Source organism: Hemicordylus capensis, chromosome 13 (genome assembly GCF_027244095.1).
Source record: "Hemicordylus capensis ecotype Gifberg chromosome 13, rHemCap1.1.pri, whole genome shotgun sequence".
Classification (NCBI taxonomy): domain Eukaryota; kingdom Metazoa; phylum Chordata; class Lepidosauria; order Squamata; family Cordylidae; genus Hemicordylus; species Hemicordylus capensis.
In genome coordinates this window covers 5,204,255-5,230,462 of record NC_069669.1, presented here as the reverse complement: position 1 = coordinate 5,230,462, position 26,208 = coordinate 5,204,255, and the positions used below count along the sequence as shown (strand labels likewise).

At 60.6% G+C, this 26,208-nt stretch overlaps 1 protein-coding gene across 3 annotated transcripts; it reads left to right on the top strand.

The window, feature by feature from the left end:
• The first annotated feature begins 1,276 nt into the window (after positions 1-1,276).
• Positions 1,277-26,208, top strand: GLIS2 (GLIS family zinc finger 2). 3 transcript variants are annotated; one of them, XM_053276031.1, is made up of 7 exons: positions 1,277-1,411; positions 18,656-18,897; positions 19,047-19,198; positions 19,846-20,022; positions 20,916-21,049; positions 22,136-22,254; positions 23,258-26,208. In XM_053276031.1, the coding sequence occupies exons 2-7, from the start codon at positions 18,723-18,725 to the stop codon at positions 24,076-24,078; spliced, it is 1,578 nt and encodes a 525-aa protein (XP_053132006.1). In that variant the 5' UTR covers positions 1,277-1,411; positions 18,656-18,722; the 3' UTR covers positions 24,079-26,208. The 3 variants fall into 3 exon arrangements, with proteins under 3 accessions (XP_053132006.1, XP_053132004.1, XP_053132005.1); XM_053276029.1 differs by having other exon boundaries at positions 19,047-19,219; XM_053276030.1 differs by lacking the exon at positions 1,277-1,411 and adding an exon at positions 14,211-14,329 and having other exon boundaries at positions 19,047-19,219.

The following is a 26,208-nucleotide window of genomic DNA, read 5'->3' as shown; positions in this document are numbered from 1 at the left end:
AGCCAGTGAAGCGGTGAAGGGAGGCGGTCAAGGCCGGACCAGAAAGAGGCCACCCCAGGGGGCCTGAAGGAGGGCCTCCCTTCCCTGCGCAGCAGCCTCAAGCAGAGCACCCGCCCGTCGCCAGGGTCATGCCCAGGCCAGCCCGCAGTCTGCTCCTGTTCGCGTACGCAGCTACACACACGTATCCAGTTTCTCCACAACTCCCCCTCCCCGCGAGGTTCTCCTTGCCCCGGCTGGAGGAGGTGGCCCCAAGCTCGCCCCTTGCCCGCACGCCGGACCCCCACCACCCCCGTGGGTTGGGAGCCGGCTTTGCTTTTCTCTTGGCGGCTGCCAAGCCGCCGTCCCGCTTGCTGGAGGTGGCGAGAGTCGGCCTCTGCTTTTCGCATCCCGCTACTACCGCCGCTGGGGCGCAGCAAGACGGGCAGCTGGAGCCCCGCCAGGCGCTCTCAAGGACAAAGCCCCGCGGCAGCTCGCCCGGCTGTCCGCCTCCTGCTCCTCCTCCCGGCCCGAAGGACCCAGGAGTCCTGCGCAAGCCCCGCCCAGCCTTTTCCCACACAGCGGACGCAGCCCCCCTCCCTGGCTCTCGGGGTGGTGTTTGGGGGGGGCGGGGGCGAGGCTGGTCGGTCGGATGGGAAAGCCGCCCTAGCCAGGATCCGGGGGAGGGGGCGCCCATCATCCTTCCCTGCCCGCCTCCCCCAGCCTGTCTGGGTGCTGCCTTCCTGCCTGGGGGAGGAGCCAGGGGGCGGGCATGCGCTCAATCCCTCTCTGCCCCCCCCCCAGTGGGGGGCGGTTTCTCCAGTCCTGGCAATGGAGTCTTGGGCTGAGCCTGAGCCGGGCTGGTCAGTCTCCTGCAGCAGATCCGCGGCCGGGCGGCCATAAATCACACGCGCCGCCACCAAACTCCCTCCCCCCCACACCGCCGCCGCGCACACATCCCCGCATCCGTGCCTGTCCTTCCCCCCCTGCAAAGAGGCGATCGCCCCTGAGGCGCAGCCACCACCTCCTGCTCGCCAGCGACAAGCCCCGAGAGCCGGGAAGAGGGGCTGAGAGCGAGAGAGCGAGACCTTCTTCCGCCCGCCCGCCTCTCGCCTTTGCACCGCCTTCGCCGGGGGGGACCCCTCCTCCTCCTCCCTCCCTCCCTCCCTCCCCAGCCTCGCCTCGCTTCCCGGCCCTCCCAGCCTCCCGAGGCGCAGATGTGGCGCTGCGGCGGTGCGCCCCGTCGGTGCCGGTGGGGGTGGCTGAAGAGGCGGACGGGCGCGTCACCCCCCGGAGGTCGCCGCCGGCTGTGAGATCCCGCCCAGACCGGGGGGCCCGGAGGGGAAAAGAGACCCGCCGCTGCCCCCCCGCCCCACGCACTCCCACCACAAAGCCGCGCCTAGACGCCACGGGTCCGCGCCCGGCCAGAGCCAAGGTAAGAGGGCGTGTGTGTGGTGGTGGGTGGGGGTCACGTCTCTGCGGTGGTGTATCTAGCAGGGCTGCCCGTTGCCATTTGGGGGGGGGCTGGTGATTGGTGAGCCGGCTCGGTGCTATTGTCCTTTTCTCCCCCCCCCCGCCGCCGCCTCTTCTTTTGATCTGTAAGATGGAGAACTTCAGGGTGGCAGTGCGCCCTTCCTCCGCCTTCCCCGCTCCAGGGCTGGGGTCCCAGCTGCACCATCCAGGCGGGGGGGGGGTGGTTGCGGAAAGATATTCGCGGAATGTCAAAGAAGCTCGTCGCGCGCGGCGGGGGGGGAATCCCGCCTTCCGCTAGGGAGCAAACACGCACCCAGCCTCAGCCTGCCGGGGGTGGGGTGGGGGGGGGCGCTGACTGGCTGCCTCGCGTGAACTTGCTCCCCTCCTCCTCCCCTCTACCCCAGGCAGATGCTGGAGGCGGAGGGGAGGAGGAGGACTCTACACCTATCTGTGGAAAGAGATCAAAGAAGCCGCGGCAGGGCTTCTGAGGGCATGCAGAGTGCATCCCCCACCCTCTGCTGAACTCGCAGGGCTGGGGCAGGCGCTGTGTTCTTCCTGCAGGCACTTGGAAAGACTAGCAGGCTGCCTGCCCATCCTCCTTAGATGCTCACCTGGTAGCGCCCCCCCCCCCCGCAAAGCATAATCACAGGCGGGGATCTGGGCATTGTTAACCCACCACCGCCCAATGGCCATTCTGACTGCTAGCACGGGGGGGGGGGGCAGAGTGTGAGGCCACAAAATAGGAAAACCTCCCCCCACACGCCCAATGCTACCACCAGCGCTGCAGGCTTAAGGCCATCTGGGGTTGCAATGAGGAGGGCCCCCCCCCCCGCTATGGGACCTTCCCACAGTCACTGCGCCTGTCAAGGAGAGGCTCTGGCCTTTCCACAGCCCTCCCCTCCTCTTTCTCCTCGGAGTCCCCTCCGATTTAAGAGTGGCAAAGTCCCCATTGAAGCTTCCACAAGAACCATCTTGGCTCTGGACCATCCAGCTGGTAACTGGAGGGGAAGCAGGATCTGTGCGGATCACCAGGTCACACTGCACTCTGGAGCTGCCCGACTGGGAATGATGGTGATAAGGAATCTGGTGGGTTCAGGACTGTTCCCCCTGCCAGGCTGTTCACATGTTACATGGCAGCAAACCTGGAGGGTCCAGAACTGTGTGGCTGGCCGGGGGTGGCACATCCAGTCTTGACTCTCGAGCGTTTGGTGCATCTGCTTGTCTCAGCTACACTTCTCCCTTTTTAGAAAGTGTGCGTTTGATGGGACGGGGGAGTAATGTGTGAAGGGCAGCCCAGAGCTGGCTCCCACTGCCCCCGCCCCCCCCTTCAGCAATGCCTTGAGTACCACCTGGCAGGAGAGAAGGAACCGGACTTAAAAATCCAGCCTGTGCTCCAGCTGGTCTCCAGTTCACTGCAAGGGGGCGCTGCAGAGCTGCCTCTTTGCTGGTGGGGGTGGGGGGGGTGGGCGCTGCTGCTTCCTGCTTGACCTTGGTCATGCGGTGGGGGGGGCGCAGAGGGCTTTCTGCTAAAGTGAGGTTTCCTTTCCTCCCACCCAGTTCGTGTTGTGCGATGCTCCCCTGCAGGGGTTGTGCGGAGGAGAAGCCCAGGAATCTGGGAGGTCTGAGCTGCCCTTGGTGGTTGGGGGGAGAGGCCTCCTTCAAGACCAAACCAAGAGTTCCATGCACCAGTGTGGGGTGTGTGTGTGTGTGTGTGTGTGTGTGTGTGTGTGTGTGTGTCCCCTCTTCTCTCCCAAGCTGGAGCCTGGCTGCTGGCATGTGGCGGAGTGTTTGGGTGAGACATTATTTCCTGCTGAAACCTCATCCTCTTGTTTTGAACTTTGGAACTCCCAGGGCTTTGGATCAGCCGGAGCCTCTGCCCACGCTCACCCCTCAGCCAGCCGCCCGCGCCAGTGCTGCCCCCCAGCTGCTACCTCCTGCCCACGTGGCCGGGAGGACCCAGCTCCGCAGCAGCAGCAGCTGTGCAGAGGAGCACAGGAAGGGGTGGGGCCGTGCAGAACTAGGCCAGGGAGCCCCTGGAGTGCAGGCTGGCTTGGCCGGATGGAAATGTCAGGGAAAGGGGGCTGTTTCGGGGTGGCGGGGCGGAGCAGGAAAGGAGGGTTCCAGGCGCCCCTTCCGGAGGCGCCCCTAGGCGCAGGCCTGTGGGAGCGGACCACAGGGGAGCTAGCCTGTGCTTGTCCCCTGGCGGCCAGAGGGCCCCTAAGGTTGGTCCCAGGACTCCCAGGTATGCTGCCTCTGAAGCTGGAGGCTCCGTGGCAGGAGTTGGGAAAGGCAGAGTCAGTCCTGGCATGCAGGTAGGTAAAGAAGTGCCTTTGCATTGCATTGCCTGCTGGGTGAGCCAGAAAGCTCCCGGCTGATCCTAGCGCCCTGGCCATCCAGCCCCTGGCCACCCACCCCCAGGTCCCCTAGCAGCTCAGCCCCAGCTTCCATGCAGTCAAAGGGCGCCCTAGCACTGGGAAGAACCCATCTCAGCAGATCTCAGGCCCAACACAAACTCTTTAATGAGGCTGCATTTGGAACCGGGTGCCCTGTGCTGGTTGCCCCATGTAGTTGAGTTGAGTTGAGTTGTTTATTTACGATCTTAGATCAAACATCAATATACACAGAATATACACAGTAAAAAGAGAAAACAATAATGGAAACAAAGTCTAAAATGTCATCAAATATATAAAATCAGGAATCTTTGACAGTAACCGATTGCTGTGCTCTAGCTTCTCTTAGTTTGGTCAATGTATAACAAAATTTAGACAGGGACCCAATAATATCCCTGGCGGTTGCCCCATGTAAGAGAGGGGGCTGGCAAAGGGCTGTCAGAAGGACCGGGAGCTGGAGCCAGTGTTCCCTCTAGTAGGGATTCCCCGATGTTGTTGACTACAACTCCCATAATCCCCAGCCAAAGGCCATTGCAGCTGAAGATGCTGGGAGTTGTAGTCAACAACATCTGGGTATCCCTTCTCTCTGTGCCTCTCATCCTCCCCTAGAGAGTCCCAAGTGTGGGTCACGACCAGCAGCGTTCCCTCTAACAGGGATTCCCGGATTATGTTGGCTTCAGCTCCCACAAGAATAAGCTATTGCAGCTGGGGGTTCTGGGAGCTGTAGTCAACATCTGGGAATCCCTGTTAGAGGGGACACTGGTCACCAAATGTTATCGGACTACAACTCCCATCCTCCCCAGCTGCAATGGCCTTGTAGTCCCAACAGTAACTGGGGATCCACCCTTGGGACTCCCTGCCCCATGGAATGGCTAAAGCAAGGCTGCTCAATTTGGCTTCCAGCTGTTTTTGGACTGCAACTCCTGTAATCCCCAGCCACAGCAGTCAATAGCCAGGGATTATGGGAATTGTAGGCCAACATCTGCAGGGGAGCCGGAGTTGAGCAGCCCTGGGCTCAAATCTGGGGGAGGGGGAAAGGGCACCCAAGGAGGGGAGGCATGATAGCGGAGAGAGAGGAGCTAGGATTGCCTTGAGAAATGAATCTGTGGCTGGTTGAAGATGGAGAAGATGAAGATGGTCTCCGTACAACCCCTAATTCAAGGCATTTCAAGATGGTCTTTGGCATTCACTGTCACAAGAAGTGCTAAGAGACAGTTGGAGACATTTAGGGAGGAAGAGGAGGAGAGGCCGAGAACTCCAAGACGGTCCGCAGTAAGCCGCAAAAACAGATTGAAATACAGTACAAGAATGGATAATAAAGCAGCAGCAGATGATGATAATTTAGCCGATAAAAGAAAATCTGTGGGCCAAATTGTGGGGGTGGGGGAAGGCAGCCAACTCTTGGGCCCTCTTCGCACGTTCCAAAGCCGAGGTGCCGCCACCAGGAAGGCCCTCCAACTGTGGCTGAACTACAACTCCCATCATCCCCAGCCACAGTTGTAGTTCAACAGCTGGACGGCCAGCTTTGCCCACCCTTGACCTAGCATGACCATTCAGATGGTAACATTGGGTCTTTTGCAGTGTTCCCTGAAGCAGGGATTCCCAGATGTCATTGACTACACCTCCCATAAGCTGCAGCTGGGGATTATGGGAGGTGTAGTCAACGACATCTGGGAATCCCTGCTCTAGGGAACACTGGTCTTCTGGTGCAGCATCTAGGAGCTTTTTGAGCTCCTTTGGAACTTTCCGCTTTGGGGGTTCTTTATGTCAAGCAGCATGTTTGTCGTCCTCATGGTCTGGAGAAAGACCTGCCAAAGTCGGATGAGTCTTTGGCAGGTTTGGAAATGAGGAGTGGGCTACCTGGTGCTCCCGGGAGGCAGAACCTTCTCCCACTGGAGAGTGCCCTCCTGACTCTGCAGTCTGGTCATGGCTCTCGGCTGGTCTTGAGTCATGGCGAGCTGGCTTACGGCCACCTGAGGGAGAGAGGATGTTGTTGTTGTTGCTGCTGCTGCTGTTACATGCCACTTTTCAACAACAACAAAAAAGCAGTTTACATAGCAAAAAGTGTGAGACTCTTGGGTGAGCCTCCCCACTGCTGACCTGTGCCCCCCCCCAGTGCTCGGCACCACCATCCCTTCAGTGTTTGGTCTCCCGTTTCCTCTCTGAGGTTCACATGGGCAGGTCAGACTCGCAGGGGTGGGCAAACCTGGCCCTCCAGCTGTTTGGTGGCTACAACTCCCAGCCTCTCTGGATGTCCAAAAGCAGCTTTTAGGGCCAGGTTTCCCCACCCCGGGTCAGATGGAAGAGGCTTACTTGGGCTCCCGTAGCAGCAAGGAGAGCCCCTCCCGGGCTGGAGAGGGGAGGGTTGCCCCAACCCCACAGGCATAGAAGGCATGAGCCAGCGTGGTGTAGTGGTTAGCATGCTGGACTAGGACCGGGGAGACCCGAGTTCAAATCCCCATTCAGCCGTGAAACTAGCTGGGTGGCTCTGGGCCAGTCACTTCTCTCTCAGCCTGACCTACTTCACAGGGTTGTTGTGAAAGAGAAACTCAAGTATGTAGTGCACCGCTCTGGGCTCCTTGGAGGAAAAGCGGGATATAAATGTAGTAGTAGTAGTAGTAGTAATAATAATAATAATAATAATAATTAATAATTGCCAGGGCAGTCCCAGAGGAAAGAGGCTGAGAAGCCGACAGGAAGCTTCCTCTGGGTGGGGGCGGGGGGCAGCATCTCTGGGGCAGGTGCTGCTGGAGCAGTGTGTGCATTTGGTGCTGATGTCTTGGTCCCTGTTTTATTCTTCTCTTCCCCCCCACACCGCCACTTTGTCACTACGACATGCCTTCAAACTCAGGAAACCTTCTTCCTGAAGGGGTTTAAGGAGCTAGCTCTTTATTGGATTTGGGGGCGGGGGGGGAGATGGCAAACCTTTCTTGCCCCACAGGCTAGGTCCTTTCTGCGGTAGTTTCCATTTGTTTTTTAGCCAGGTGATAGCTCTATAGAGATAGCTGTAGAGATAGATTATATGGCTATAGCTCTATAGAGATAGATTAGCCCGAGATAGCTCTGGTGTGTATGACTTTATCCCTTTGTGCCGGGAACCATTTTGAGCCACTTGGACGAGTGATACGTTTCAAGTAAAAGCAGCCCTGTGAGGTAAGCCAGGCCTGGAGCACGGCCGTGACCCTCTCCCCGGCCCAAGGCCAACATGCTACGCTTCGCTGCTCCGTCTGCGCAGCGCCTGCCTTGGCGTCAGCCCTCTCGGTGGAGCTGACCCGTTTACTGACCCCAGACATTCTGTGGCTGCTCAGGAACCTAGGAAGCTGCCTCCTGCTGAGTCAGACCCTGGGTCCATCTAGCTCAGGATGGTCTGCCCAGACTGGCAGCGGCTTCTCCAAGCTTGCAGGCGGGAGTCTCTCTCAGCCCCATCTTGGAGATGCTGCCAGGGAGGGGACTTGGGACCTTCTGTGTGGAAGCAGGCAGGTGCTCTTTTTCCCAGAGCGGCCCCATCCCTTAAGGGGAATATCTGACAGTGCTCACACATGTAGCCTCCCATTCAAATGCAAACCAGGGCAGACCCTGCTTAGCAAAGGGGACCATTCATGCTGGCTACCACAAGGCCAGCTCTCCAAAGGACACCTGAGGGTGGCCCTTCATGGAACTTTTAAAATGATATCTAGAATGGCTTCGAGGGAGAACCATGGCTCAGTGACAGAGCCCCTTGCCTTGCTTGCAGAAGATGCAGTCCCTGGTCGCAGCTCCCGGTGGGCTGGGAAATGCCCTTCCCTGTTTGAAACCCCAGAGCGCCACTGCCAGTCAGTGCAAAGAATGCTGAGCTAGACGGACCAAGGGTCTGACTCAGTAGGAAGCCGCTTCCTACACAGTCTCTTCCCCTTTCCTTCCTCCCAAGAGCCCGAGCCGGTGTACAAGGTCACGGATCTACCGTGTTGGGTTTCGCTCGCTAGCCAGCCATTACTTGTGGTCACCACCAGTCCCCCCCTCCCTCGGATCCTTTTCTAGCACACAGGCAGAGGCCTTGGGAGAGAAGGGGCGCGGGGGTGTGTGTGTGTGGGGTGTCTTCTGCCCTTTGCACTGGGAGATAAGAAACCGGGGTGGGGGGGAGCTCATCTCCTGCTGGGAAAGGACTGCAGCTGTTTCTTACCTCCTCAAAAATGGCAGTGAAAATGAGACCTCGGGTGAGGAGATCTGTGGGTTGCCCAGCATCCTGCTTACCAGGGGGCTGGGGGCACTCATGGGGGCTGGTGGATCTGTAGACCTGGGTTCCGATCCATGCTGCACAGCAACTCTTGTGAGGTCGGTTAGGATGAGAGGGGGCAGCTTTGGGGCACGGATTTGGACACAGCCCCCCCCCTCCCCGCTCTGGCCCTCGCCTCTAGCCTGAACAGAAGGCATGGGCTTCTGCAGGGCTCTCGCCTGCGGGGTCTTCCTTTCTGCCAAGCACCGTCTCTCTCCTTTGCTGGTCCTCCTTCCCCAGCGCTGCCCTCCACCCCGCAGACTTGTCCCGATGCCTGCAGGCCCTTTCCTTCCTCTTCCCTGCCCCCCGCCCGCCCCACTATTTCTGGCTGGCTCTGCCTCGCAGCTGCGGCTCTGCAGACAGCTTGGGGCCTGGCAGGCTCCCCTTGGCAGCTGCCCAGGTGGAGTGCTCGGGATACCGCCGGCTCCTTCCCGGCACGTCTTGCGTCCAAAGAGGCCGAGCTTCGTGCTGTGCTGAGGTGGCGGCTGTGCTTGGGCGAGCAGGGCGAGGAGGACAGAGGCAGGTGCTCCGGGGGGCCCAGGCGGGGGCCAGGCCATCCCTGCCAGGAAGCACAGCCCCACCCCTCCCGGGCATTCTCCTTGGCTGCTCTTGCGGCGGGGGGGGCGACTCCAGAGCCCCAGGTGGAGACACCCACAGCCCTGCTGCGCTCCCCTTCCTTGGCCGGCTGGGCCCCACAGAAGCTGTAGGCCGGCCACCGATGGCCAAGTCTCCGCAGGAACAGCTGGGTGCCCTAGGAGCTGCCATCTCTCGGGCAGTTTCCCAAGCCCCCCAGCTGCGGAGATGGCGAGATTCGGTTTTAAGCCAAGCAGCGCTCGCCTGACCAAGGGAGGGGAACTTTCCCTGCGGGGATGGATGGAGGGCACGCCTGGTTCAGGCTGGCAGAGAGCATTCTCTGGATCAGATTCTTCAGGGATCGTGGGGTACACCTGGGTCCTGTTCCTCCTCTTCCCCTGGCCATGGCACCCCCGGTTCACCCCTCCGCCTGCTGAGCTTTTCTCCACAACGCAGGATTTCCAAGGGTCTTCTTCCCCACATAAGCCACCTAACGACGCAGCGGGAAATGACTTGCCTAGCAAGCATGAAGCTGCTGGTGCAAATCCCCGCTGGTAGAGCTGGTCTTGTGGCAGCCAGCATGACTTGCCCCCTTGGCTAAGCAGGTTCTGTCCTGGTTGCATATGAATGGGAGACATGATGTGTAAGCACTGTAAGATATTCCCCTTTGGGGATGGAGCCTCTCTGGGAAGAGCAGAAGGTTCCAAGTTCCCTCCCTGGTAGCATCTCCAAGAGAGGGCTGAGAGAGGCTCCTGCTTGCAACCTTGGAGAAGCCGCTGCCTGTCTGAAGACAACACTGAGCTAGATGGACCAAGGGTCTGACTCGGTATAAGGCAGCTTCCCATGTTCCTGTGGTCATGGAGCCAGAAGAAGGAAAGGAGCCCTACGTAGATCAGGGAGGGGAGCCTGGGAGGGGGAGCAGGGAGTTCAGCAGCAGCAGCCCTTTGCATGGCAGGGAAGAGGTTCCTCCTGGCACTGGCTGTGAACAGAAAGAAGAGGGGACCTGGATTGCGGGTGATGTGCATGAGGATAATCCTGGGCATCCCCCCCACCCCCCGCTCCCAGGGGGCTTAGCACAGCCCCATCCCTCCTTTAGCTGCCCAGTTCAGCCCCCAGAGCCCGAAAAAGTGGGTTTTTCTCTGCCCCTTAGGAGCATTTTGGTCCATAAAAGGTTGAGCATTCAGAGTCTGGCCTTGGTGGCCCTTCTGAATTTGCTAACAGAGGAGGCGGAGGGCTGGGGATGCATATTGGGAGGCTGGCGTACTCTATGCAAAGTGCCCCCCCCCCAGGCGTGGGATGCTTCCTGGCCCTAGAGATCTTAACAGAAGGGGCTCCCCCACCTGCCAGCTGTGAGGGGTCCGCTCTGCCAGGGAGCAAGCCCCCTCTCCCCCCGGGGTGGGGTCCTGGTTGGGCGCAGCTGGGCCTGTGCAGAGCTTAGTGTCCCCTGCCAGCCCTGAGCCGCCTTCATGGGGAATGGGGAGCCCTTCCTCCCTCCTCTGGGGGGCAGGCCTGCCTGTCCATCTGTCACGAAGGAAGGAAGCCGATAAGCCTGGCCGAGTTTCAGCCTGGCCTCCTGCCTTTGCACACCTCTCGGATGACGAGGCCCCAGACTGATGCTACCCTGGGGGCGGAAGAGGAGGTGTGGCTGAAGGGTGCCACTCTCAAGTGGGAGCTGTGGGGCTGCATGCACGCTCAGCGTAGGGGTGAGGAACTGTGGGAGGCTTCCCCTCCCTCCTTCCTGGCTCTGGAGGTTTCCTATCCTGACTGAGGCCCAGAGAGCTCCCAGTAGGCGTCCCCGAGATCTGTAGCCCTCCCCGCAAGAATTTCCTTATAGAATTGCGTACAGGGAGGAGAGCTGGTCTTGTGGTAGCAAGCATGACTGGTCCCCTTAGCTAAGCAGGGTCCATCCTGGTTGCATTTGAATGGGAGACTAGAAGTGTGAGCACTGTAAGAGATTCCCTGTAGGGGATGGAGCCGCTCTGGGAAGTGCAGAGGGTTCCAGGTTCCCTCCCTGGCAGCATCTCCAAGATAGGGCTGAGAGAGACTCATGCCTGCAACCTTGGAGAAGCTGCTGCCAGTCTGTGAAGATAATACTGAGCTAGATGGACCCATGGTCTGACTCAGTATATGGCAGCTTCCTATGTTCCTCACTCCACCCTCTACATCCTGAAAGGGTGGGGGTCAGTGTTCTCTCTGACAGGGATTCCCAGATGTAGTTGACTACAGCTCCCAGAATCCCCAGTTGCAATGGCTTTTGCTTGGGATTCTGGGAGCTGTAGTCAACATCTGGGAATCCATTAGAGGGAATGTGTGTGTGTGTGTGTGTGTGTGTGTGTGGGAAGTTAGTTCTCTCCTGTTTCAAAAAGGCTTCCTTGGCTGCTTGCTTGGAGGACACCCTGAGTCGCCACAGGCGAGCAGAGGCCCTAGCTTTAAGCCAAGGGATATGTGCTCTTGGAGAGGATGAGCACAGCCTGAATCAAACTGCTTGGCTGCTTTCTGACCGCATCCAGTGCATGCCTAGCTGGGACTGGTATGAGTCAGGATGGGATGGACCTGCCTGGGGGTGGGGGCAGTGGAGAGAGGGTGTGGGTCACTCAAGGGGCCTGAGCAAAAGCCACTGGACAGGCCAAAGAGCTGGGGCTGAGCCCCCCTGCAGGGTTGACAGTCCTAGCAAAATCTGTGGGGGGGGGGCAGCGCTGACCACCAGAGCCCTGCACAGCTCAGCGTTTCCAGCTGCCTCCCAGACTGTCCCTGACCCAGTATCAGCCTTCCTGCCAAGCTCAGCCAGCCACAGTGGGTTTGCTTTGATTTCCGTTCTGAAGAGACGAGCCCATCACCCTTGCCTCAGGCTCTGGTCCGGTGCAGGAGATAGTCCTGTTCCCCGGGACTAGGCTGGCAGCTGGGCTTCTGCGGGGCTCCCCGTCCAGGCTGAGGCTGAACCTCACAGCCCCGCTGTGCACAAGCGAGGCCGACACTGGAGGGGTGTCGGGCGCCTGAGCGCAGCAGCAGCAGCAGAGGCCAGCCTGCTGGGCCCTGTGGCTGTGGGCCTGAAGCGCCTCTTCCCCCCACGCCCCCGGGAGCCGGGAGGGGTGGCTGCTGCTCTCCCGGATCCTCTGGATTCTAGGAAGGCTTGTTCCCAGGAATTTTGTGCTCTGGGGCCAGTTTGGTTTGGCAGCCGCCGCAGCTGAGAGAGAGAGAGAGAGAGAGGCAGTCGGAGCGGCTTCCCATCCAGAGAGCCCCACCCAGGCTGGCTCCCAGGAGGAGCTCAGGAATCCAGTGTGAGGCCGCTGGCTTGAGGGGAAGGCAGTGGCTTCAAGGAGGCAGCAGCCCCCCCTCCCCGCACAGGCCATGCCTCAGGGGTGGCGACACCCGGCCTTCTTCCTGAGCCTCCAGGGGCGAGGGGCCCGGCAGCCCCCTGGGGGCGCCCCAGTTCCTGTACAGTTTGCCAGCATGCCGGGGCAGGTCGGACTTGGCCTGGTGGCCAGTGGGACTCTCCAGGGCCACTTGGCCGGCCTCGGTGAGGCCGGCTTGACCTCCGCCCTTCGGGCTTGGCCTTGGTGTCTGGTTCTCAAACTGGACATCTGCAAAGGGGCGAGGCCACCCCCACCCGGGGCCCTGAGCTGGGGCAGGCTTGTGGGGGCAGCCAGCCCAGCTTCTGATGGGAAGGAAAGAGGCCCGGAAGGACTCGAGCTCCCCTGGAACTTGGCTGCAGGGGTCGGCAGGGCAGCCCCCTGTCCCAAAGGAAGGGCTGGGAGTAGCCAGAGGGCATGTATGGGGCCCTCCAGGAGGCCTCTGGGGGCAGCTGCAAGTCTCCTGTTCAGGATGGGTGGCAAGAGGTGTGGCTGGCAAAGCCTTGGCAAGGGGGGAGTGGGGTCCCTTGGCAGGCTGCCGCCGCTGCTGCTGGTGGGTGGGGAGGGTTGCATCTCTCTCCCTCTGCTTTTCAAAGTGTGGGGTGAAAGCAGTCTTTTGCTTTGCGGGAAAGCGGTTTTCACCCAGCCTTGGTCGCTGACAGTCTTGTGTGCAGAGTTTTCAGTAGAAAAGCGGAGCAGAAGTTGGAGCGCAGAATAAACATCCTGGGAAGAGGAAATGGAAGGCCATGCTTTTGCCTGTCTAGAGGAGTGATGGAGCCCCCTCCCACACCATTAGCTAAAGCGCAGCCCCCCACTCCCCAGGAAGAGTATGCGAGGCAGGAGGGCTAAGCAGAGATGGCAGCCTATAGAGAGAGAGAGAGCCCCCCCCACTCTGCCACTGGGGCTTGACAGAGCCTAAGAACGGCCCCTTCCCAAGAGCCCCACCCATGGAGGAAGTTGCTGGTGTGTGTGTGTGTGTGTGTGTGTGTGTGTGTGTGTGTGTGTGTGTGTTTGTTCCAGATCTCTTGCTGAGGCAGGGGCAGGGTTCCGTCTCTTCTGGGGAGAATCAGTTGGTGGGGGCAGAGCCCTCCCCACACAGCTGGCCCTTGGCCAGTTCCAAACATGCTTGCCATGAAGCGGGGGGGGGGGGCAGGGAGGAAGCCAAGCAGCCTTTGGAAAGGAGGCTGGAATTAGAGGCTGGAATTGGGGCCTCCCTCCCTCCCCCCGCTGCTGCTGCTGCCACAGCCCACACGGGCTTCCGCTGCCGGCTCCTTCCTAATCAGTTCCTGTCACAGCTGCACCCCGTCTGTGGGGGATCCGACCACCTTGCATGCCTCTGAGCTGACACACTTGAAGGGCCTCGGGAGGGGCCCCGGGCACTCCGTGTGAGCGGCCTCCGAGATCTCCACACGTGGCCTGCTCTTCCGTGGCCTGCTCTTCCCAGCAGTACACCCTGACCTTGCCTGCTGGGGAGGGAGGAGAGGAGGAGCAGGGGCAGGGGCAAAAGATCAGCGCCCAAAGGGCTCAGAGGAGATTAACTGGGGAAGAGCCAGCGTGGTGTAGTGGTGAGAGTGCTGGACTAGGACCGGGGAGACCCGAGTTCAAATCCCCATTCAGCCATGCAACTAGCAGGGTGTCTCTGGGCCAGTCACTTCTCTCTCAGCCTAGCCTACTTCACAGGGTTGTTGTGAAAGAGAAACTCAAGTATGTAGTACACCACTCTGGGCTCCTTGGAGGAAGAGTGGGATATAAAATGTAAAAAATAAAATAAATAAATAAAACATGGGAACATAGGAAGCGGCCATATACTGAGTCAGACCCTTGGTCCATCTAGCCCAGTGTTGTCTACCCAGACTGGCAGTGGCTTCTCCAAGCTTGCAGGCAGGAGTCCCTTTCAGCCCGATCTTGGAGATGCTGCCAGGGAGGGGACTTGGAACCTTCTGCTCTTTTCGGAGCGGCTCCATCCGGAGTGGGCTGGAGAGCTGCTGTCAGTCAGTACAGTCAGCACGGAGCTGGCTGGACCAAGGGTGGGACTCAGGATAGCAGCTCTCTTAGCTCACCGGCAGAAGCTGCAGCTCTCGGGCAAAGCCCCTGCTTGGCCTGCAGAGTGCCGTATCCCCACCTGCTGCATCACCGGATAGGGGAGGATCCTGTTTTGTTTGGAACCTTGAGCCGCTGCCAGTCAGTGCAGAGGATGCTGACAAGATGGACTGGAGGTCTAGCAGCTTCCTGTGTTGGTGGGGGGCAAGGAGTGCGCTTTCGGGCTCCCCCCCCCGCGCCACATTTAGCTCCGAAAGACCAAGCGCAGATGCCAGGTCTGGCTGGGCAGCGCTGAAAACCCCGCTGCTTGGGGCTTGGCGGTGGCGGTGGGGGCTGGCTGGGGCAAGGCAGGCGAAGGCTGAGAGGGTGCATTTCAAGCGTCTCCTCCCCACCCCGCTCGAGGCTGCCCTCACCCCTTCCGCGCTGCGCCCCCGCTTGCTCTGCAGCGCCTGCCTGCCTGGGCCTGGCTCCCCCCACCCTCACGCGGCGGCGTTCCTGCATTCCAGCGCGTCTGAGCGGCCTGCGGTGGCCCGAAGCCAAGCCGGGGAGAGCAGGAGCTGGCCTGCTCCATCCGGGCCGGGCGAGTCAGCAGGTGCCGCCTGGAGCCTGGGCTCGCTGGGGGGCGGGGGGTCCTGCCTGGGGCGAGAGGGAGGAGGGGAGGAGCCCGGCCCTGTGGAGGGAGCCCCCCCTCCCCGCGCCCCCCCCCACTTCCTGCTGGAGGGGGCCTGAGACAAGCTCGGAAGAGCCAGGCCGGCTCTTGGCTCCCGCTGCAGACGGGGCGGGCCGCTGGCTGGCTGGCTGGCTGAGGAACTCAGGAGGGGTCAGAGCCGAAGGAAAACAAACACAGCCCCAGCCGGGCGGCACCGCAGCCACACCGCCCCGGCCTCCCCAGGGCCCTTGGCCTGGCGGGGTGCCCCGTCGCTTCGTGCCACGGAGTGCGGGCACGGGTCGGCAGTACTCCCGCTGCGGCAGGGCCGAGCGAGCCCCTGAGCGTACGCAGAGTGCCCTTCCAGACGGACCCCGCCCCAGAAGGCGGCGGCGGCGGCGGCGGCAGGGCAGGGTTTCCTCAGTCGGGGCGAGCTCCTGGCTGACACCCCCCCCCCGCCCCACACACATCGGCGGAGGGGGCGGCTACAGCTCGCGCGGGGCGGGGGCTTCCTTGCCGCCGAGACGGGCGGGCCGCTTGTCAGCCGAGCCTTGCTGGGGAGAGAGGGAGGGACCCCGAGATGGGGGAGGCCGAACGATGTGGACGTGTCCTACCTTGCCGGGGAAGGGAGGCTGCAGCGCCGCGGGATCCCAGCGGAGCCGCGGCGCTCGGGCACCCCGAGGGGGGAGACTGGGCGAGGCGGAGCCAAGCTGGTCTGGCCCACGCACCGCCGCGGGGCGCCCTTTCCAGCTTCTTCGGCCTCTCCCCGGCTTGCGCCAGAGGCAGCCGCCGCTTCTTTTCTTGGACGGCTGGAACGAAGTGATGGGAGGGGGGCGGAATTGGGGCAAGCTGCCTGCCGGACTCGGAGGGAGAGGCGGAGAAGCGCCCCCCGCTCCTTTCCGCGCGGAACCCGGGCTAAGCCCCCCAGACCCTTTCTTCAGCGGAGCAGCCCGCACCGCGTAATTGCCAGCGCTGCAAATGTGGGGCTAGGCTGGGCGCGGGGGAGGGCTCCCTGCCGCCGCTCTCTTACAAAGGCCCCACAGTGCCGGGGGCTCATGGCAGAGGCTGGTGGTGGGGTTGCTTCAGAGAAGGGGCCCCACAGGATTTGGTGCCTTTTGCCCCGCGGCATGCAGTGCCCCCAAAAACACAGACCTGGGAGAATGGAGACGTCTAAGCACCAGAAACAAAAGAAAGGTCACAAAACAGCACTCCGACTAGCAGCCACGCTGCCAAAGGGGGGTCTCATCTGGCTCTGCTTTGGACAGCTGGTCCAAATACATCTTTCCTCCTGCATTCAGTGGGGGTGGGAGCCTGGCCAGCCCCTCCAGGGAGCTCAGGACCACTGGCTGAGAAGGACCTTCTGTAGCCTGACCCAGAAAGACTCTGCCTCCATCCTTTGGGGGACATGCAGTGGGAAAGGGTCCCTTTGGACATAGGAAACTACCTTCTGCTGAGTCAGACCCTTGGTCCATCTAGCTCAGGATTGTTTACCCAGACTGGCAGCGGCTTCTCCAAGGCTGCAGGCAGGAATCTCTCTCAGCCCTCTCTTGGAGATGCTGCCAGGGAGGGAACTTGGGACCTTCTGCATGCAAGCAGGCAGGTGCTCTTCTCAGAGTGGCCCCATCCCCCTTACAGTACACACATGTTGTCATTCATCCAAATGCAAACCAGGGCAGACCCTGCCTAGCAAAGGGAACCATTCATGCTTGCTACCATAAGACCAGCTACCTTAAGTGGCGCAGCGAGGAAATGCTTGACTAGCAAGCAGAAGGTTGCCGGTTCGAATCCCCAATGCTACAATATTGGGCAGCAGTGATATAGGAAGGTGCTGAAAGGCAGCATCGCATACTGCGCAGGAGAAGGCAATGGCCAGCCCCTCCTGTACTCTACCAAAGAAAACCCTCCTGGGCTCTGTGGGCGCCAGGAGTCGAAATCGACATGACAGCACACTTGGCCTTTCCCATAAGAGCAGCTCTGCTCCCTGAGCAGCGCCCTCAGGTCAGCTTTGCCAGGAGAGGGCCCCGGCGGCTGGGCCCTTTTATGGACACGGAAGGAAGATGAAGGTGGGGCAGCAAAGTCAGGCTTAGGCCCCCCGAAGTTTGCCAGAGCAAGGGGGCAGCGCTCCCTCCCTTTCCCTGTGGCCTCCTGAGAGGCCCTGCAGCACTGCCTGGAGGGGCCAAGCCCGCTTGCTTTGGGAGGTGCTGGCAGGGCACCCCTTGCTTGCCTCCCCAGCCGGGCTGTGGTCAGTGGGCGGGGTGGCTACTCCCTGGTGGCTCAGAGGGCAAGCTGGGCACGCGTGGCTTTGGCAGAGATGCTGAGGCTTCTGGTGGAGGGTGTGTTGGGGCCCTGCTGTGTGCCTGCTCTGCTTCCCCAAAGGGAGCAGAAACAGGCACACTGCTGCCCTCTGAAGAGCATGAGAGTCACGCGTGCGGGTGTGCCCTGGAGGGGACAAGTGGTTGGCTCAGTCCTTGAGCCCATCTCCCTCGTGGCTTGTTTGCTGCCTGCCTGGGTGGGTGGGAGGCTCCCCCATTTGGGGGGTCTGGCTTCCTTCCCAGCGTCTTTCCTTAGTGTGGGGTCTGCTCCTTCCAGAGCGTCTCCTTCCTCGCACTTCTGACAGAGGCTCCCACCCACGAGAGAGCTCCTAACTTTCTCTGCCTCCCTCCAGCAGTGTTGTGCAGGATTTGCAGCTGCCCTTTTCCCCTTGGGACTGGGGGGGTGGTTTGCTCCCCTCCGTTTCCAGCTCTACCTGTGGCCGCTCGCTCTGCTGCTGCCTCGCACAAACATCCCGGGTGAGATGTAGCCTGCAGTATGGGGGGGAGGCGGATCTGTGTCTGGCTGGGCCTGGCAGCCATCCCTTCTGGACCCCCTGCAGTCCTGGCACCCAACGTGGGCATCTCTCTGTCCGAGGGACCAGCAGGATTGAGTGCCACAGTTCCCAGACTGCTGCCAGGCAGGGGGAGGGGGGGAGGAAGGCAACCAGCACCTCCCATTGGTGACCCTGGGCATCCCCCCCTCTGATCTGGACAGAAATATACAGCTATCCAAGCTAGTTGCCCCTGATAGCCCTATCCTCCCATGAATTTGCCCAATCCCCTTTTAAAACTGTCCACACCAGTGACCATCACCACATCCAGCTGCAGCTAGTTCCATAGTTAACTACACATTGGATAAAGCAGTGCTTTCTTTGGTCTGTCCTGGCGTAGAGTGTTAAAGAGGTGGCTTTCAATGAAATAGTATGGCATTCCATTTTCATCCACATCATCATAAAAGAGGATGCTATAAAATGGGATCGATATGACAAATAGCAATAGTTAGCAGTCCCCTGCTAACTGAGCAAAGAGGCACCTTTTCAGAGTGGTGATTGTCTTTCCTGAGCAGTGGGGGAGCAACTGGCCCTCTCCATCCCCAGCACAGCATCCCTCCAGTGGCTGTTGCTGGTGTCTTTTTTTAAAAAAAAAAAAAAAGATTGTGAGCCCTTTTGGGGGCAGGGAACCATTCTATTTATTTGTATCTGTGTAAACCACTTTGGGAACTTTTGTTGAAAAGCGGTATATAAATATTCATTGTATTCATATTGGACATAAAATGCAGACACCCCCTCCCTGCACAGGTCTGCTTAAGCAGGGACCCTGCTTGCTTATTGTGTGCACCTGCCCAGCACCCCCGTGGTCAGCCCCAAAGGTGATAAAGGTGCTGCTGCTGTCCCCCTAGGTGTGGGTGTCTAGGGGGCTGCCAGCCCCCGCCCCCCCGATATACACTGGGTTGGGTTTTCCTTCACGGTAATGGTTAGAGGTGCTCATTTTGTGTCATTTTTACAATCTTGTTTTTAAATTCTGCTGTAAACCACCTTGGGATTGTTTTAATGAAAGGCGGTATATAAATTCCACAATAACCATACCTGGGGGGGTCCGTGGAGGTGCAGTTGTCTCAGCCTTTCCTTTCCGACCCCCCACAGGTTGAGCAGCCCCACAGCCCGACCTCCCCTCCCTTGACAAGAGTGGCCCGCCCGCTTGCCACTTGCCATGCATTCCCTGGACGAACCCCTCGACCTCAAGCTCAGCATCTCCAAGCTCCGGGCGGCCCGAGAGAAGGTCAGCCAGGCCCTGGAGGGCAGCAAGCGGCAGGCCCCACACCAGGAGTTCCGGGCCCCGGAGGACAGCACCGCCGCCGTGGGGAGCCCTGCCTCCCCGCCTGACAGTAAGCCGGTGGGAAGTGGGGGCTGGCACAGATGTCTGGATGCAGCCTGTTGGGAGCTGCAAGGTGGGACTCCTTGGGAGAGCGGCAGGAAGCGGCTGGGGGCTCCCTTGCCACTCATGCTGACCTTTTTCTCTCCCCCCCCCCCGCAGGTCTCCAGCCACACTCCAAATGCCACGACCGGAGGGAGATCCGTTTTTCCTCGGCCCCCACCATTGACCTGAGCCTCTCCCCGTCTCCAGGCTTGGACTCTCCCAGCGGCAGCACCTCCCTCTCCCCGGACAGGCAGAGCGGCGGGGAGTTGGTGAGCCCCTCCACCCTGCATGTGAGTGGCCAGGGTGGGTGGGGAGCCCTGCTTTGGAGGGTGGGTGGCTTGCTAGCTTCTGTGGGTCTCCTGCCCCCCCCCTTCCCTGGGGACTGGGCTTGTGACGAGGGCTTCCTGGAGCAGGACTTCCCTGATGATGGGAGTTGTAGTCAACAGCATCTGCCGTTGAAGGGAATCCTTCTTGGGACCTGCCGGCCTGCCAGCAGGGAGGGACTCCACCTCCACCCCTCATTGTGAGGGATGTCCAGTCCTTGTAAGAGTGGGCGCTCCTGCCCAAATCCCTCCTCCTGCAGAGAGCAGGACAGGTGTTTGCAAAAGTGGGGTTTGTCCTATAGTTGTCGGGGGGCGTGCCCCATGAGCAGCAGGCAAGAAGGGCACTCTGCCTTGCCTGGGCTTCTGCCCCAAGTCGTCTTGCACCAGACTCTGCAAGGCAAAGGACCCCACAGCATGCCGTTTTGGGGTGTGGGCGGAGAGGATCTTGTCTGAGGCTCACTTGGAGGGCTATACCCACCCCCCACCCCGCAAGCCTTTAGGAAGGGGCCTTGTTTGCCTTCCATGGCTCTCTGCACAGGCAGCGAGAAGGCAAGGCCCTCCATCCCAACCCCCCCCTCTGCCCCCCCTTGCAGGATCTGCAGTCCCTGCGCTACATCGATGGCCTGCGTAGCTCCTTCCAGTTCTTCCTCCCCTTGAACTCAGGGGGTGCCCTGCACCTGCCCGCCTCGGCCTTCCTGACCCCTCCCAAGGACAAGAGGCTCTCACCGGAACTGCCTCTCCAGAAGCAGCTGGTGTGCCGGTGGTCCAAGGTGAGCAGTGTGGGGTGGTGGTGGGGGGACACCTGGGATGGACATCTCGCCTCTTGCTGGAGCAAAGACAGCTCTCTCTCGGTGCTTCTGTTCCTGGTGAGCACTGCAAGAGATTCTCCTCAGGGGATGGAGCCGCTCTGGGAAGAGCAGAAGGTTCCAACTTCCCTCCCTGGCAGCATCTCCAAGACAGGGCTGAGAGAGACTCCTGCCTGCAACCTTGGAGAAGCCGCTGCCAGTCTGTGCAGACAATACTGAGCTAGATAGACCAATGGTCTGACTCAGTATACGGCAGCTTCCAAAATGCCCTCATAGGAACATAACAGCCCTGCTATATCAGGCCCAGCATCCCATTCCCCACAGCAGCCTACCAGATGCCTCTGGGAAGCTTGCAGGCAAGAGGTGAGGGCATCCCTTGCAACTGGTATTGAGAGGCATCTTGCATCTGAGCCTGGAGCTAGTCTGTAACCATCCGGACTTGTAGTTATTTGATAGATCTGTCCTCCGTGAATTTGTCCAAGCCCCTTTTTAAAGCCATCCAGGCTAGTGGTCATCACCACATCCTGTGGCGGAGACTTCCACAGTTTAATTGTGCCCTGTGTGTAAAAGTACTTCCAATGGTCAGTGCTAACTTTCCTGGCCATCAATTTAATCCTGGTTCTAGTGCCGTGAGAGAGGAGTGCCTCTCCACGTTCTGCAGACCATGCATAATTGTATCCATTGGGTCTCCCCTAAGTCGCCTCTTTTCCAAATCCAAAAGCCCCAGATGCTGCAGCCTGGCCCCAGAGGTCTTGCCGTTTGCTGGATCCACAGCAGCCATCTTGAGGCGCTTCAGTTCCCTGGGGCTAAAAGGCCCCTCTGTGGCCCCCACCTAACAAGCATCTCGCTCCTCACAGTGCAACCAGCTCTTTGACCTCTTGCAAGATCTCGTGGACCACGTCAACGACTTCCACGTGAAGCCGGAGAAGGACGCTGGCTACTGCTGCCACTGGGAAGGCTGCGCTCGCCACGGCCGGGGGTTCAATGCCAGGTAACCTACCCGGCCCACAGACACGAGGGGAGGGGAGCAAACACCCCCCAAGCAGGGCTGCTTTCTAGTGGCAGACCATACCCCATGCTACCAGATGGAGAGTGCAGCCTCTCTGTTGCCTCCTTCCAAGGAGCATCCAGAAGTACAGCACAGCCAAACCCCAACAACAACCAACCTTGCTGGTGTTGGGAGCAACTATCTGAGTTTGCAGTATGCCAGCATTCAGTTCTCACAGAATCTGGTGCCAGGCTCTCTCTCAGAAGTGTTCAGCATGAGGAAGAGTGCTGCATAGCCTAAAAGCTCACACATTAGATTTGTGACCTGGGGTCAGCGCTAATAAATGCATTCGCGAGCCAGCCCCGTGGACATGTTCTGAGTGAGGAAGCGTTCTGCCTAACCTGAAAGCTTGCACACCAGATTTGCCACCTCGGGTTCTAATCAATGAGCCAGCAGCCCCATGGCTCTCGTCTTCCCCACATCTCCCAGAATGAGCCAGGGGAGGTCAGCCCTCCGGCAGAGGAAGTGGGTGCATGATGCCTGTGGTTCTGCTTCCATCCAGAGCAGCCTGGGAACACCTCCCAAGGAAGGGAGTGGTCCGGTTTTCCTCCCCTGTGCTTGGAAGAGGTGCTTAAAAAAAAGAAAAAAAAGAAGCAGCAGCAGCAGCAGCCGTGGCTTTCCCTCTGGGTGAGGGGACCCCTGCTAACTGGGCCAAGAGGCACCTTTTAATGTGGCGATTCTCTTTATTTAGCAGGGGGAGAGTAACTGGCCCTGTCCACCCCCCCCCCCAGCACAGCATCCCTCCAGTGGCTGTGGCTGGTGTCTGCCTGAGGTTTCTTTTTAGATTGTGAGCCCTTTGGGGACAGGGAGCCGTCTTCATTTATTATTTCTCTGTGTAAGCCACCCGGAGCCAGTTTTGGAAGGGCGGCATAGAAATCAAGTGAGTGAATGAATGAAGAAGGTGCAAGCAGCCCCTCCCAGCTTCTGAAGTCTGGGAAAGTGTGCGGGTTGGGGAAGGGGGCAGCAGCCCCCTGGTTAACACACCTGCAGCCCTCCCACTGATGGACTCCCTCCTCCTGCTCTCCCCAGGTACAAGATGCTGATCCACATTCGGACACACACCAACGAGAAGCCCCACCGCTGCCCGACCTGCAACAAAAGCTTCTCCCGGCTGGAAAACCTCAAGATCCACAACCGCTCCCACACAGGTGAGGGGAGGAGGGAGCAGCCGCCTTGGGCGGAGGCTGCCCCAGCCCAGGTCCCTGCCCCCTTTCTGAGAACTGGAGGCGCAGCAGGAGAGGCTCCCTGGGATTCCGGGTGGGGCTGGCACCCTGTGCTGCTTACAGAAGGGCCCGGGTTCAGTCCTGGTAACCCCCCCCCACTTAAAAAATAGTAATGCTCTCTGGTGACCCCAAAGACTTCTCTCCGCCGTGAGATTAGGCCACGGTGGGACCCAGGGGGAGAATGCAGCTTGGCATGCTGAGAGGACATTGTGGCAGCGAACATGAATGGCCCCCTTTGCTAAGCAGGCCTTGCCCTGGTTTGCATTTGGATCGGCGACCACAAATTTTGTTATACATTGACCAAACTAAGAGAAGCTAGAGCACAGCAATCGGTTACTGTCAAAGAGTCCTGATTTTATATATTTGATGACATTTTAGACTTTGTTTCCATTATTGTTTTCTCTTTTTACTGTGTATATTGATGTTTGATCTAAGATCGTAAATAAACAACAACAGCGACCACATGTGAGTGCTGTAAGATATTCCCCCAAGGCTGAGGTTTCCCTCCTTGGCTCCCCTCCCCGCAGATGTTTTTGAACGATCAACTCCCATCAGCCCCAGCAACCTTTGTCCATTGTGGCTAGGGCCGATAGGAAGTGGGTAGTCCAAACACACCTGGGGATCCAAGTTTGGGAACCCTTGTCCTACGGGAGGAGCATCTGCTTGCATGCAGAAGTGCCCAGGATCAGTCCTAGTCTCCCCACTTAAAAAAAAAAAAAGCACTCACTGACGGCACTAAAGAGACCTTTCCAGCTGCTGCCAGTCAGAGCGGCCACAGCTACCTAGCCAGCTGCTGCCAGTCAGAGCGGGCCAGAGTGGGGACCAGGCAGCAAAGGCAGAATGCCGCTGAGCCCACTGCTCTCCAAGGGGTGGTGGGGCCTCTGACCTGGCAGGCAAAGCATCCGGCTTCCCCTTGTGTCCCCTCCAGGCGAGAAGCCCTACATCTGCCCCTACGAGGGCTGCAGCAAGCGCTACTCCAACTCCAGCGACCGCTTCAAGCACACGCGCACCCACTACGTGGACAAGCCCTACTACTGCAAGATGCCCGGCTGCCACAAGCGCTACACGGACCCCAGCTCCCTCCGCAAACACATCAAGGCCCACGGGCACTTCATCTCCCAGGAGCAGCAGGAGCTGCTGAAGTTGCAGCCGTCCCCCAAGCCCCCGCTGGCGGCCTCGGCGGAAGTGCCTTACCTGAACGGGGCACCCATCCTCATCCCCAACGCCGCCGCCACCCTCTTCGGCAGCCACGGCCTCTCGGGCCTCCCTCTGCCCCTCACGCCGGCCCCCCTGGATCTCAGCACCTTGGCCTGCAGCAGGATGGGGGCCGCTGCGCTGGCCGGCCTGCCGAGCCCCGTGCTGGCCCCTCTGAACTTGGCCAAGAGCCCCCTCCTCTCCTCGCCCTTCGGGGCCGCCGCCGCCGGCCTGGGCCTGCCCGTGGTCTCCCTGCTGGCCGGCGCCTCCGCCAAGGCCGGCGCCGAGCGGGGTCACGCGGGGGGCAGCGCCCGGCCCTCCAAGGGCAGCCGGGCTCAGAGGCCGGAGAGCTGCAAGGAGGCCAAGGAGAGGACTGAGCTGAGCAGGCTGCGGGCCGCCTCGGAGGGCCTCTCCCTGCTCCCCGGGGGCGTCTTGGACCTCTCCACCAGCATGAACTCCGCGGGGAGTGCCGCCGCCGCCGCCGAGGCCCTGCCTCCCGGCTGGGTGGTCATCCCCACAGGCTCCGTTTTGCTGAAGCAAGCTGTGGTGAACTGAGAGGGGAAAGGCGACCACGACCACGACAGCAAGGAGGCTGTCGGGAGCGGCTTGGGCTCGTCCCGGGGTGCTGGCTCGGCCCCCTCCCGTCTTTCCGGGACCGCTCCAGGGCGAGGAAATGCTCCCCGAGCATCTCCGCGCCTTGAAGCTTCCCGGAAAGGAGCGCCGTCTTGGGCCCGCCGGCAGCGCTTCCGCCGCTTCTTGGCCGCGGCCCCCCCCCCTGCTCCGCACATGGCTGCCCTCCGGCTTCCGACACGACGGAGGAGCCCGGCTCTTCTGAGATAAGCAATAACCGCAGCTTCCCTGAGCAGCCGCCCCGCCCGGGCCGCCATCTCCCCTTCCGCGGCCAGCCGTCAGTGGCCGCCTCGGCCAGAGAGCAGCGGGCGACTATTTATTTCGGCTTCCCCCGACAACGCCCTCGTGGGGCTCTTCCCCTTCCCCCTCCGGCTCTCCTGCTTGGGCGGCCAACGCGCTTCCCGTCCTGCGAGGCTGCCAAGGCAGGGCTTGGGGCTTCCCTCAGCATTGGTGTGTCCGGCGCCACCCTCTGCACATCTGGAGGCGGGCGCCAGAACCGGCCAGACAAGATCCATTCCCTAAGCCGGCTGCTTCCATCCCGTGGCAGGGCCTGCCTCCCTTGGGGGGCTCAGTGCCCGGCTGCTGCTCAGGGAAGGAGACACACACACCCCCCACGCGCGCCCCGCTTAGCAAAGCCCTTGGTGCCGTTTTTGGCATGGCTTCTTTTCTGGGGCGGGGGGGAGGCCAGAGCCGGGGCGGAGACAAGCAGGCGCGGGATGGAGTGGCCACAACCCCCCTCGCTCGTGCTGCGACCGCAAGGCGCCGGGGCCCTTTCCTGGCTCCACCATCCCCGACAAGGCGCGCCCGACGGGCGTGCTGCTCACCGCTTTTTGACGTGGAGGATCTGAAACATTCACTTCCCCCTATCAGCAGTTTCTTCCTTTCAGCGCGTTGCGCACCCCCCCCCCCCGCCAAGCAGGCAGGGACTTCTCCCCCCAGGCCAGGCCCAGGGCAGGGGCCTCCAGGGTTGCGGGACCTGCATCTCCGTACAACCACCAGGGCAGAGACCTCTGGAGTGCTGCCCACTGGGCCGGCATCAGCCCCAGCAGGATGCCAGCTGGGCAGGGACTCCTGGCCCACCCTGGAGGGCTGCTGTTACTGAGATAACGTGGCCCGAGCAAGCAGGTGGCAGGAGACTGGGCAGCCCTGCCATTGCTCCGCAAGGGCCACAGCAGTGCCAGCAGCGCCCGCTGCTCTCCTTGGGCCCTGTGCAGCAATGCATGATGGGAGGGGCATCCCTCCCCCCCCGCTCATCCACTGCAGCCGGGCAGGTCTAGAAGCAGGGCCAGACCGTGGCCACCCAGTTGCCCTCCCCCTGCCCAGGCAGCAGCACCAGTGGTTCTTCTGCCCGTGGCCTTTGCTCTGGGACCCGCTGGCTTCCTCCTGCCGCCCGCCAGCAGCAGGGCCGACGGCTCTACTTTACCGATTGCTTGCTGGAGGAGCCCACGTTACCTCTCGACCGCCCGCCCCCCTTTCGGGCGGGGTCACGCAGCCTCTTCATTCCCTCTCCCTGTACAAAGGGGTCCCCACGTACCTCTCCCTGCGTGCTCGTCAGTGGGACCCCTGCGACGGGCTTCCATCCAAATGGGTTTCCTCGACCAGCTACCGCCCCTTCCTCAGACTCCCCAAGGCAGCTGCTGGCGGGAGGGCCCCCCAGACAGCCCCCCCACCATGCTGTCAGGTACTTGGGGAGTGTGCAGCACTCAGCCAAGGGAGCTGGCCTCCCAACCACAGGTGGCAATGGGCTGCACGCGCCCTCCGGATCGGCAGCAGCGCTCCAGGGGTTGACTACCCAGCATGTTTGCTGACTGACCAGGCCTGTGGGCCGGTGGACCTTTCCGTTTGTTTCGGGTTTTTGTCCCTCGTTGCCCTTCCCGGGCTGTCAGTATTTTAACAGTTTCTAAGTGCCTTTCAATTGTAGTTCATGTTTTGTTCCTCCTCTCGCCTCCGTCACTGTTAGCATAGTTGAAGACAGAAAGAGATAAGCTACGACCCGACCCTCTGGGAGAGAGGAGGGCGGCTGTTATGAAACCAATAAAGGAACTCCAGAAGGTT